Below are 14,056 nucleotides of genomic sequence, written 5' to 3'. Positions count from 1 at the left end.
TCAGAAGTTGATGTGTTATTATTTGCACACTACTGGAAAATTGTTTGAAATAATAAAGAAACGAAGCATGGTTCGTATGCCTACATAGTGCGTTAGCTGACATGGGTACCCACAGTATTTCATGAATGGTTCAAGATAACTGGCACGATGTTTGATAGTGATAGCTTTGCGGTGTAACTAAGATTCCGACGAAGTAATTACACTTATATGACACTTGCTGGTGTTTATAACGAAAGTTTTCACTGAAACAAACGGACAAAAATTGACAGGAAAATTGTCATGATAAAACGGGAAGGTTTGCACTTGCAGGAGATAATGACATGACGTAAAACTAGTGTGGGCGATATAACCACTAAATACATTCCCAGATCTATATGTGTTTGCGACGGCGAGCACTCTGGAAATGTACAAATAGCTGTGCATGGTTCACCACATCAACAGATTGATTATATAAACTGAGAAAACCATCCCGAGGAATGGCACGTTCGTTATCATTTTCGTAGTGCACTGTCTTGGAACTTTTAGCGAGAGACGACGTCATTGGCAAATGTTAAACTAATGCGTTCTGCTTTTCAACAACTTTCAAATGCAACAAAGAGAAGAGTGCACGGTTCTCATTAAAAAGTCATTTACATATCGGTATAAGGAATATTAGCAACAAAGAAAATATGTCGCCCATACTTTCGTGCCTGAAAACTTATTTTTTAAAAACCGAAACTATTACGATGTATTGGTGTTACCCATGTTAGCAGCAACGTCGATTATACAACTCGTGGTATTCACTTTCGCTACATACTGTACTATTTCCTTGTGTTACCTGAGGGCTTATTTTTCTTCTAAGTCCGAGAACGAATGTTTCATGGTGGATGTAACATTGAGCCGAGCCTATTAACCGATTATTGTATATATTAATTTCTAAAAGTAATTTAAAAAGAAAACAATGCTTCCACTTAAAGGTAAATTAAGGTCGAAGAGTAGTACTAAAAGTAACCGCTAATATTATTGTCACAGGAAACAATGCTTCCACTTAAAGGTGTATTAAGGTCGAAAAGTAGCACTAAAAATAACCGCTAATACCACTGTCACAAGAAACAATGCTTCCACTTAAAGGTACGTCAAGGTCCGAGAGTAGCACTAAAAGTAACTGCTAATGCAATTGTCACAGTACGCAAGGCACCAGCCGCCCTAATACGGACTAACCACAGCTTACCTGGATGGCCACAGGAGAGTAGTTAGCGAGACTGACACCTCACAGAGCAATGAGAGCCATGTCGGACTGGTCCCCGCCTTGCAGCACCGGCAGTGGAGGAGCGCCCCACGCCGTGCTCGCCGTCCCCCTGCGGCGCCAACGCAGTGTGCAGAGAGCGCAACGGCGCCGGCTCGTGCTCCTGCCTGCCAGACCACGTGGGCAACCCGTACGAGGGCTGCAGGCCCGAGTGCGTGCTCAGCTCCGACTGCCCGCCCGAGAGAGCCTGCGTGCGCTCCAAGTGCGCCGACCCGTGCCTCGGCACGTGCGGCCTCAACGCCGACTGCGCCGTCGTCAATCACGCCCCCACCTGCTCGTGCCGCCCCGGCTTCACTGGCGACCCCTTCCGCCAGTGTTCGCCGGAGCCCACAGCCCGTAAGATCTCCACCCGAGCCACGCCGCGCGTGCACGAGGCAGAGTCACTAAGCGAGGACACGAGATTAAAACCACTGGCAACTGGCAAACCGTGGAAAACTCTGTCGCCTCCAATTCTGAACAACGTGGAACCTGAGGAAACGAGGTTAACATGCCTCGCTGACATTGGATGCTATCGCAGCCTTCTGTAATAATGACAAGAGGAGAAGTAGAAGAAATAACACTAGAGGTGTTATTGTAAACGAATCTCAAGTGGTTTCTGATCTCACCTGCTCTTCTTCATATTGTGGATTTAAAGTAGACCAGTGTTGCTTCTGAAAATAATAAAGGAAGGAAATCACCACTCGGTCGTTTACGGACATGGATGAAATGGGTCAGTGAAGTCTGAAATCAATGATAAATGGATGCACACATCAAACTAAGATCGTGGCTGCATGTAAAAAGTTATACCAGTTTGCATGTCAATAATCTCTGTGTCTCGACTTAATGACTCATCCTCTGATTTCTTCCTTATATATCTGCTGCCTTATTTTCGGAAAAATATGCCTTGATTTTTTCTGTGTCTTTTAATTTTCATATTTCATTGCATGTATGTGTATACGTTTATTTTTTTCTTTTCAATTACCTTTACTTTTAATTCCAGTGCATGTGTTTTCGTCTTTAATTTCCTTTACATTTAATTTCAATACATGTGTGGTTTTATTTTCAATTTCTATTAATTTTTATTTAAATGCATGTTTACGTTTGTTTTTCCTATTTACTTTCGATTTCAATGCATGTTTCTTCTTCCAGTTTTAGTTTCTTCAATATATGTTTTCTTTTTATGATAATATAACTCAGTGCACGTTTAGTGAAAGTGCATGTTGAGTTTTCTTAATGTTGCATCTGTCATTCTTTTGTAATGTGTATAAAATCTTCTTCTCTTCGCTGCCACTCTTTAGAAAACAGCCAGAGCTCCTATTGTTTCTGTTTTTTCCTATAACTGCGCCTCTCGATGGATTTTGACGTATCGTTCTATTACGCGTAAGCAAGAAATATGTGAAGAATAATTCAGTCGATGCTTCCATCGTACATTTCGTGGAAAACATCGACCTATCATATTGCGTTGAGAACGTGCTGTGGTGATTATGATTTATCAATCGGAAATAGTTTTTCGCCAATATAATAGCATGTGTTGTCATGCCTATGTTAATGTCCTACAATTTCCTAGTTTTTTGTGTGTTACTCATGCATGTGTTGCTGGCCTGTGTGCGCCAGAAGAATAGAACCTCCAGATTTTGATGATTAGCGGATAACAAAGTAAAAGAGTACTGAAAAAATGAATAATTGAATCCAGTAGGAGTAGCCTTGATACATTTTTATTTATTTTGGACGAAATGAAACGCCGAGTACAGAATTGAAACTTAGACTGACTCTTTTAATTCAGTGATGCGAAAAATGTAGTCTGGTGAGACACGAAAGAAAGAAATTTGTGACTGAGAAATGGCAGTTTCACTCGTGACCAGTCAGCCACGCATGAGAAGGCTCTTTATGTACCTTCGAAACAGGCGACGCAACGAGAATGTGGCTCCAAGGAATGAAGTACAATTGGCTGACGGCTGGTCCCAACCACTCAGCTTGTTGAAACGTCAACAACGAAGTTGTATTAACATGAGAATATGGGTATGAGGTCCAATATATATAGTTTACACAATGTTCCATGTTTTTGTCGCATCTTAACTGATCTTGCTGTAGGCGTCACGCCAGTTCTCAATCGCACCCTAGAAGAGGTTCACGTGTAGAGTAAGAATTCATTTGCACTGCGGTTGAAATCTTTAAAGATTGGATGACACGTTAATCAACAGTAAACCTCGATGAAAGAAAACCGAAATTCAAAGTCAGACGCAAAAGTTGTTCCCACTGGTTTCTTCTCAGAACTGTAAAACTGCACTGGTGTCCAAAATTAAAGCAACAAACAGAAATTTTGCAAGCTTCTGTTTATTTTGGTACAAAACAGCACAAACAGGTGACGATAAAGTAGAAACAATGTGACGAATACAGAATGTAAACAACTACAACATGCATAACGATAGACAAAAATGTTCCTCGTTTTTTCCGACTTAATGGATTTGCACACGCATTCCGACATATGATTAACGTGCTCAGTATGGGGTGCAACCCCCTCTGGCAGCAATACAGTCCTGACAACGGCGGGGTATGCTGTGAATCATGTCATCAGTCTCATGCTCAGGCAATATCGCCCCTCCTTCCTGGAGAGCTGCTCGCAGTCTTGGAGAGTGGTTAGTGGATGCTGACGTGATGCAAGCCGTCTCCCTGGTGCATCCCAGACATGCTCTATGGGATTCAAATCGGGAGTCGAGCAGACCACGCTATGCGTGCGATATCTCCCGTTTCCAAGAAAACATCAATCACCTGAAAATTTCTGGCAGTTGAAAACTGTGTCCCGGACCGAGACTCGAACTCGAGACCTCTGCCTTCGCATGCAAGTGCTCTACCGGAATGCCGTTTGTAGAGCACTTGCACGCGAAAGGCAAAGGTCCCAAGTACGAGTGTCGGTCCGGCACACAGTTTTCAACTGCCAGGGAGTTTCGTATCAGCGCACACTCCGCTGCAGAGTGAAAATTTCATTCTATCAACCACCTGTATTCTATGAGGTTATCGCCCATCAGTACAAAGCCTGGGACCACAGCACCTCGCAACAACCGTAAATGAGCTCCCAATATCTCATCACGTTAGCTGACACCAGTTAAACCTTGCCGATTGGCCCGCACAATTTCATGAAGAGGGGCTCGAGTGGTAAACATGATATCTGCCCACATCATTAGGGATCCTCCTCGATGTCAGTTTCTTTCCACAGTGCTTGTGTCCAGAAATCCTGTTCCACGATCTGTCCAGATGCGAATCCATCGAGAATCATTCTCCAGACTAAATCGGGACTCATCTGTGAAAACAACATTGTCCCGCTCTTCGACCGTCCAGGTGGCATGTTGATGACCCCACTCTAGACGCTCCCTACAGTGAAGGTACATCAGAGGCAGACATACAGCAGGTCTCCGAGAGTAAGGGCCACTCTGTCGAAGCTTTCTGCACACTGTTTGCCTCGATACAGCAAGTGCAGTGGATGCTGCGAGTACACATGCCAGTTTCTGTGCAGTACTAAGTCGGTACTGTCGTGTCCGTATAGTCAAATACTGGTCCTCTCTTCTGTAGTCACAAGTGGACAGCCCTGCCTTGGTTTTCGGAATACAGTTTCGATCTCTACACACTGTCGACACGTCCGAGAAACAGCAGAACGATTCACACTAAACCATCGGGCCACATGGTTTGCGACTGCCCTGCTTTCGTTCTTTCTCTGGCTCTCCACCGCAGAGAGTCTGGTAGGAATCTTCTCTGTGCCATATTGCACCGTCTGTGACAGTGTATACAGTGATTGTGAATGTGGGGCTGCCCGGCAAACATTATCTCGTTGCATAGGCGCCCTGACGTCATCGTTAACATGGTTGTCAGTGCAGAACCCGATCGTACGGACATCTGGTTGGCAGTTTGTATGATTATATCGTGAATTAGACAGAGGACGGGGAGATAGCGGTTTGTTGCTTTAATTTTGGATACAAGTGTGGGTGATCGCATTATCTTATTATATGGTTTGCTGACTCATGTTAATGGCCTCAGGACAGAAATTTGATGATGTCCAGTTAAAATTTACACTGGGGATGGGCAGGACTTTTTAAGATATTTTGTGATTTTTAACTTCGTTAAAGGTTTACGTAGATATGAAGATGGTCATGTGTTGGGATTGCTACATAAAATTGAATACTAGCCCTGCGGAAGAGAAGAAGTATACTACCTTCCATATGACTACCATTAGCAGAAGAGTGTGTTGTCCAATGCAAGCGAAGATTTGACTGTTTCTTTACTGCTTGATACATTACAGAAGCATTCACTCGATTCTTAAGAATGTTTGTACCTCTACAGTCCAGAAAAGACAGCGCTTGCGAAGTTGTACATAATTTTCTATGCATAGGTGACCAGCGGTGCTTCGTTTTAATATTGTGGCCATTTATTACGAACGCCCTAACGGTATAGATATTAAGACACAGTTGATCAAAATTCTGCTAGTACGCATATCATAAATGGTACATGCCGCCGCAGAGAACATGGCAATTATATAATTTCAATAATAGCTCCAATATAGAGCGTAAGTAATGCTAGTAAATTCGTTGGATAAATAGCTAATTTTTAAACAGTTCCACCACCAGCAAAAGGCTCTATGGTCTCAAACAACTTTAGTGACATCGTTATATAATCATTTATCTACATTAGTATGTGAGTTATGGTTTGTAATTGGTCACTGCACGGTAAAGATGACTGTAAGCAGTACTTGCTTGCTGCTGACCAAACATCTTCAGAACCGTTGGTGAATGACGCAACCAACCACAAATACTTTTTAAATGTTTTATTTTAGCGCAACAAACAGTTTTGGTCCACCATACCCATCTTCAACTGGCTAATATTTTTAGTTACACATATGTTTGACCAACAGCATGTCGTATTCTCCCACAATAAGTTCCAGTAGATGGTGATTTGTTTTGCTGTGGTCCATGTGTCTTTCCAAGCCGAGGTATGTGTGTTTGAACTCCACACAGTACACATATTGTAAATAAACTACTGTAGCACACTTGATAATATTCTTAATGTCAGTGTTGAGCATCACTCATGTGCTATACGCTTGCAAACTAAAACATCAAGTGTACAGCACATGTGTGATGCTCAGTACTGACATTAGGAATATTTTAAATGTACTACAGTAATTTCTTTACAATATGTGTGTGTATGAAACTCAACTACATGTACATCGACCTGGAAATCCACATGCACCAAAACAAAACAAATCGCCATCTGCTGGAACTTATTGTGAGAGCAGACGACATGCTGTTGGTCAAAATAGCTGTGTAACTAAAAATGTTAGCATGGTAGCCCGAAACCGTTTGTGACGCTAAATGAAAACATTTAAAAAGTATTTATGGCTGGTTGCGTTATTCGTCAGCTATAATTAACGGCCGCTGAGTTCACAAAACCGAACATAGATTAAATAACGCCATGAGGATTGTTGAGAAATCGGTTGGACCAGTTAGTACAGAAGGTCAATTTTGTCTCTCATATTAAATCGCGGCCTGGGTCAGTATAAAAAAACCTACACGAATTAAATACGATCGCTCTGACACTATTTCAGTATTGATCATAAGGTATTTGCTGCCAAAAGATTGTCTTTACATTTTATCTGAACATAGGAGGTACCATAGCTGTGACTTACATGCAAATTGTACACAATACAAGCGGAACGAGATGATCCAGTAGGAGCTCTGGCAGGTAGTGCCGTGTGGTTACAGAGAGAGAGCGAGAGGGAGAGTGTGAGTGAGCATGAGCATGAGCATGTCGCATGTGCACGCAGCTGTAGCGGCCGAACCTCAAGACCCGTGCAGGCCGTCGCCGTGCGGCCCGTTCAGCGAGTGCCGGCGCGGGGCGTGCTCGTGCCTGCGGGGATACGTGGGCGCGCCTCCCGCCTGCCGGCCAGAGTGCACGCTCAACGCCCAGTGCCCACCGCAGCGCGCATGCGTAGATTTGCGCTGCGTCGACCCCTGTCCCGGGCCCTGCGGCCAGCGGGCTGCATGCCGTGTCCTAAACCACTCCCCAGTCTGTAGCTGTCCCCCTGGCCTCACGGGGGATCCTTTTGTCAGATGTTATCCCTCACCACGTAAGGCTCCACTACTTCTCTGTTCTGTCTTACAAACTGTTTGTCTGTTACTATACTCTACACTTACAATCGCAAATTTCTTTCATACGAGGCGTAGTTCAGTGAAACTACGTTATTATTTTGTTCTTGTCAGCGCAACTGACATTAAATTAAACAACAAGTTTACTGTTACCAGTCACTGTTTATTTATCTCCACGACGCGTTTCAAAGGTTTAAACCTCCAACATCACGTGGATTTTACATTTGTTACTATGACATTTGTGTATGTGTTCTGTTACGATTTTTTGGAAGAATTTGTGGTACTGCCTCCAGTGGTCACACGTTCCTTTCACTGTCGTAACACATCACATGTACACTGTCACATTTTGTAAACAAATATGGCGTCATTCACATAACGCACACGAAAATGTGGAACACTTTGCTAGTGCAGTAAAACGGATTCTACCTCAGATCGTAACGTACTTTTGTGAACATGACACTAAGAAAAACTCAAGCATTGGCTTAGAATACGTACTTTGAGACATATCGTAGGTCATTCAGGCAAGTCGTTGTGGTTCATGACTTGACCGATAAATTAATGTCGGTAATCAAAGTGAAAGAAATTTGCGATTTTCTTTTTAACTGTGATATTTTCTTCACATATTCTGTTTTTAGTGAGAATTCAGAAATGTTGCTGGAAGTTAACCACTGATAAACATTGCCCGAGAGAAAAGTGAAGCATCCAGAAGGGGGGGGAGGAAACGAAATGAAACTTCGCGGATTGCGAGGATATGTCATGTTATTGCAGTAGATTCAAAACTGAATCAAATTTACATACAATTTGACAGAGTGAGTCCAGTTATCAGTAGGACGTTGCACCCACTCTGGCCTTGATGCTTGCAGTTATTCGATTGATAAGTGTGTCATAAAGCCATTGTATCCCCTCCTGAAGCGAGCTGGGTCACAACTATTGTGACATGTCCTTGATATCCTGGATGCTGGCAATGGGCTGAGTTGACGTACAAGTTTATCCCACACGTATTCTATCTGGCCACAGGAGTAACGAGCACTGCCGTACTGGAAAATGGCACCACGATGCTGACGCACGAGAGTAATACGTGAGGACGCAGGACGCCCGTGACGCACCGTCGTGCCATCAGTGTTCCCTAAGTCACTACCAGACGTGACCTGTTGTCAAACCCGATGGCTCCCCAAACAGTGACGCCAGTAGTAACATTGTTGTGCCTCTACAAAGCATTGGAAGGATGGGATCTCCGTCCAGGCCACTCCCTCACTCGCCGACGACGGGCATCCGAGCTACTGCAGGCCATCGTCTTCCCTCCAAGGATTCCCATATGAGGCACCTCTGTAATACTCAACTGCTGATCGAACGTGCCACTAACAAATCTAGCCGCACACGTCAGAATAGCTTTGATCTCTTCTTTTAATCCGATCCCAAACACTCGAGCAGTAATCGAGAATGGGTGTTATACACGCGGTCTCCCTTGTAGATGAGCTACACTTTCCTATAATTCTCCCAATGAAGCAAAGTCAACCATTCACTTTCTATACTCGTTCCGTTTCATACCACTTTGCAACGTTACAGCCAGATATTTAATCGCCATGACTGTGTCAAGCATCACGTCACGAATACCGTATTCTAACGTTACACGATTGTTTTTCCTACTCATCTTCATCAAATTATTTGAACACTGAATAAATTTTTAACTGCCAAGATTGCTGAAATCATTTATTCATATAGATAAACAGTTTCGGTAATTCTCTGTTGCCATCTTCGGATCTCCAAAGATGGGACCGAAAACGCGAGGATACAGCAGATATCATTACGGCATACATAATTGTATCAAAAATTTGCAATACATTGAACAGCCGCATACTTGTCTTTACACCATTACATAATCTTCTCCTTCAGTACATTAAGTGGTGGTATACAACGAACGTTCGTGGTGGTATCGTGAACTGTATTAGAAGCCGGCATAGTCATTAAGTTACATCTTCTACATTCAGAGCAAGCTGCTACTCGTCACATCAAATAGAAATTATGACTAAGTTATCCTGTATCCTCCTAGTCACTCAACGACGACACTTTTCCGTACACTACAACGTTGTAAGAAAACATTCGTAGATTGCTACTCACCCTAGCCGTCAGATCGTCTATGTGTGTAGAGAATAAGAGACGTTCTATCAATTTTTCCCATGTCTGCCTGCCTGCCCTCGTGCAGTCCATCATCGGGCCACTGTCACATCCGAATTCTCCATAACTCTAGACATTATACAATTCGATGAATGACGCTCTTCATTCGCCTTATATACCCTACTAGGCCAGATAACAACACTAAATTCGAACGACACTAATGCTCTCTGGTGGCCGTTGTACCTGTCCCAGAGGATTTCAACTCTAATCATTTACATATCAACCGACGGTGAATACGTGTACGAAGTTACATTGACATTCGATCACTTTTTTCTTAACATTTCTGGGATACCCTGTTATTGAAGTATGGATTTTGAGATAGTTCTCACTGATTACATGGTTCATGGCTTCTTTTTCCTTGACTGTTTCCTCTTGTAAGCTGAGGTGTGCATGATTAGTGTCCAGCATCAGGTGAAGCCAAAAGATAACACTGTGTGTCATCTAGAGATACTCATTAAAACCCACCAACATAAATACGGCGAGACCCGGCTCTGCGGCCTAAGGTCACCAGGTACTGACTTAGCGACCTTAGGTAATCGTCCTGAATCAGAATCACTTTTACGAAGAAAAATACACTTCAAAGGAAAATTAATTGAAACACAGAAAAAAGGTGAACACCATAGCAAAATCATTCTTATGAGATACTTTTTAAACAAGCTCGTGGTAATTTTATTATTATATATATATATATATAAGACTAAAATTATTTTTATATCAGTGGTTAGCTTCCCAAGCACTATTGCACGAAGGCAGATGATGTACTCGTGCATTAAATGATGATTTTCTCGTGCTCTCTTTCTTCTCCTTAAGAGTTTTCCATTCATGTGACTTCTTGGTGTTTAAGTGCTATTTCTTTCACATCTTTAAAAAGTTCTGTTCTGTTATTTCTGGCTTTTTCTATCTTCTTGTGTTACTGTACATCTATCCGAATGTTTGTCTTGAATTTTAGCGCCTATTTTGCATCCTGCCGAGCCTGTGCATGTCGACCCGTGCATGCCTTCTCCCTGTGGTCCGTATTCTGAATGTCGCAACGTCGGAGGCTCTCCATCTTGTGCGTGCCGGCAGAATTACATTGGTACACCACCCAACTGCAGACCTGAATGTGTTATTAGTTCAGAGTGTCCAAAGAATAAAGCTTGTATAAGAGAGAAATGTCGTGATCCGTGTCCTGGATCGTGTGGAATTGCAGCTCAATGCAGTGTCGTGAATCATACTCCTATCTGCAGCTGCCCGGAAGGATACACAGGAGACCCATTCACAAGCTGCTCCCCAAAACCACCAGAACGTAAGCACAACCAATTGATGTTATCCGTCTTAAGTATTGTTTTGAGTAGGCTACATTGTGTCAGGCTTCAGTTCAGCAGAATAACAGTTCCCTGCTTCTTACAGCTCCAGAGCCAGTGGTAACCGACCCATGTAATCCGTCACCATGCGGACCTAACGCTCTCTGTCGAGATGGCAGCTGTACTTGTCTTCCGGAGTACCAAGGAGATCCTTACACGGGCTGTCGCCCCGAGTGTGTGTTGAGCACTGACTGTGACAGGACGAAAGCCTGCATCAGGAACAAGTGCACAGATCCTTGTCCAGGAACATGCGGACAGGGTGCTACATGCAATGTTGTTAATCATATCCCCATATGTACTTGCCCGGAAGGCACCTCTGGAAACGCTTTCGTGCTTTGCAGACCAGTACCACGTATGTACAAGATTTCTCTTTCATATATCTATAGTCTTATTAAATTTGAAATAGTTTGATTATCCAGTGTTTTTCAATGTTCAGCTAACTAACATGTGAAGCGACTTCTATAATTAGGACTATTATGTTAGGATTATAATACTGTATCATGAATAATATGTGTTTATTACAAGCGTTATTGTGTAGAGGCACAAGCCCAAAGACTAGAGCATTTTTACGGTCGTGCTTGACACGATACACCCACTTACGAGAAACTACCGAACGCAAGTCAGATTATACAAAATTTAAAAAAGCAAATTCTTGTGTACATATTTTATTTACAACCAAATAAACCTTGTAAACACACATGTGCCGATGTTTAAAATATGCAAATACATTTTTAGAGAAATTAATATTTTATGTAACACCGTAAAAGATCAATCTAAAATAGAATACGAAAGTTGCCTTCAAGTCCAATGGAGAATATGATCAACCGGAACAGCAAAACCCTCAGAACAGTGCTGCACGCACTTCAGAGCCATAATCATTTCGATTGTTAGCTGCCTCCCATTGTCTTTGTATATCGTTTTTCAACTGGTATACCGTCCATACCCGTTCTTCAGTTTTGTTTAGCCAATGAAAGACGCTTACAGAGAGCGTTCCTGCATCCTCGATAGGATTAAGGTTGTGAGGTATTGCTGGCTTGATAGAATTGCGGTCTTTTAGTACTAGTCTACTAGACAGACCGAACGATCGTAGATTATCGTTTTTCAAGGTGATTTATCTTCTGCATTCTTGTGTGAATCATTTATTACGACGATCAAAGATCTTACCCCGACAATGCCGAACACTTGCGGTACTTCGTGGTAGCAAATAAAGCTCCGTACATCTTCCAAAAATGATATTATCCTGAATGAGCACGCCTGAATCCTCACATCTGTCGCATTCAGTGGCCTTCGCCTTCGTACAGCAATCCACGTCGAGAACCACTTTAGAGAAACCTGAGGCTCTGTGGAGAGTACTGACCGCCACTATTCGAGGTACAAAGTCGCATGCGCTTTATTCCAATGAAGCTTCCCTCTACTTCGAGACCAGTTACGAGGTGTAGTCATAAATTTTAATTGTCATACCTCAAAAACGAAGTTACAAAATTAATTTTTTGTTTGTTTGTTTGTTTGTAATCTGAGCCCTACGTATCTGCAGTCCTGGCAAACACTGAAACTCCGCGCAACAGTACCCTAGAAGGCTACAAGAGGACTGAAAATAAAATAGCGGCAGCCCGCTGATAAAGTTGGGATGGAATGTACTTTTTTGATTGTCTCCCCTTTTGGTGTTCTACGGTACTGTGGCGCAGGGATTTTTTATTCACGCATCTGGCTACAAAGTTTTATTTTCAGAAAAAACATCCGATTTTATGATTGTATATCTTTTATATTTGTGCACATATAACTTTGGGGTACTTTTTACAATTACTTGATGAATAGAAGTTTTCGTTTACCTTTCACAAACGTTCAGTTTGCCCTCCATTGGAAGCATGGTAAACATTCAGACTACAGTCCGATTCATCCCATACTTTTGTGAGAATGGCTGGGTACTAATTACTGTTGCTGTGCAACGCTGCAGTTCTCTAAAAGTTGCTAGAAGGGCGGTACATAGACGGAGTCTTTCACAAGCCTCCACAAAAGAAAATCACATATCGTGAGACCAGCCAAACTTGGAGGCCGGTCAGATTTCCCACTGCTGTTGTCTTAGCGCCTCTTTTCTTTCTGCTCTAATCCCAGGTATGGCCTTTTCACCCTTTTCTCCGTTGCCTTTAGCTCCTTTTACACAATCGACTTTCTTGCCTCCTTTGACTACTCGGGGCAAGTGAGTCTACTACAGCACCCCTGTTGTTCTATTCCTGTGCTGAGTCTGATCTATTTCGAGTGTTCATATTCGCTTACACGCCAGCATCAAAATTGTGTGTTCTGAGAGCTGTCTGCTGAGAAACTTGGCATCTGAACAGTGAAAGTGAGGTTATAAGAGTATCCTTTTTACGAAAAAACCTAACTATAGTATCAAAATGTAGGAAAAAGCGATGATAATAGAGCTTATTAGTGACCAAAGGAGGATCCATTGTGGAAGTTCTTGCTAAGTCCCTTGAACTTCTGATAACCGAAAGAATGGGAAAAGTATCATCAAATGTTCAAATGTGTGTGAATTCGTAAGGGATGAAACTGCTGAGTTCATCGATCCCTAGACTTACACACTACTTAAACTAACTTATGGTAAGAACAACATACACACCCATGCCCGAGGGAGGACTCAAACCTCAGGCGGGAGGGGGCCGCGCAATCCGTGACATGCATGGCGCCTCAAACCTCGCGGCCACTCCGCGCGGCGAAAGCGTCACCCAAATATTTCAGAACATATACATACATTTGCTCGAGAAAAGACATACTTGCAAACACATCCAATAATTACTAGCACGCAGTAAATAGCGCATTTTTGCTTTATCATTCGTATCATGTTTGCTGGCTAAGAGCCAAATAACACAGAAATTATTTTTGCGTCAAATATTTCTGACTTCTTCACTGTCGAAATAATTTTCACCAAAACCCGTCTATCTATTTGCGTTCTTATTTATGCATCGTGTAGTCTTTTTTGTCTGTAACGTAAATACCTTTCTTCTTTCAGATATTTTTTCTAGTTTGGAGAACACTTTCAGTGTGTCAAGAAAACGAAGCAAACTGCACAGTAAGATTAAGAAGACACGAAAACACAAAACCCATTTCTGTAATAGAAGTGAGCTCCCCCAGAATACGTTAACTTC

General features: G+C 42.6%; 1 protein-coding gene across 1 annotated transcript in view; it reads left to right on the top strand.

The window, feature by feature from the left end:
* Positions 1 to 14,056, top strand: part of LOC126270278 (uncharacterized) — a 589,946-nt gene that overhangs the window by 413,593 nt on the left and 162,297 nt on the right. The window contains exons 96-99 of the mRNA XM_049974059.1: positions 1,295 to 1,621; positions 7,074 to 7,376; positions 10,520 to 10,855; positions 10,960 to 11,265. Coding sequence (XP_049830016.1) covers positions 1,295 to 1,621; positions 7,074 to 7,376; positions 10,520 to 10,855; positions 10,960 to 11,265 — 1,272 coding nt within the window. The remainder of the gene's footprint in view (positions 1 to 1,294; positions 1,622 to 7,073; positions 7,377 to 10,519; positions 10,856 to 10,959; positions 11,266 to 14,056) is intronic.

Source organism: Schistocerca gregaria, chromosome 1 (genome assembly GCF_023897955.1).
Source record: "Schistocerca gregaria isolate iqSchGreg1 chromosome 1, iqSchGreg1.2, whole genome shotgun sequence".
NCBI lineage: Eukaryota > Metazoa > Arthropoda > Insecta > Orthoptera > Acrididae > Schistocerca > Schistocerca gregaria.
This window is presented reverse-complemented; position numbering and strand designations above follow the sequence as displayed.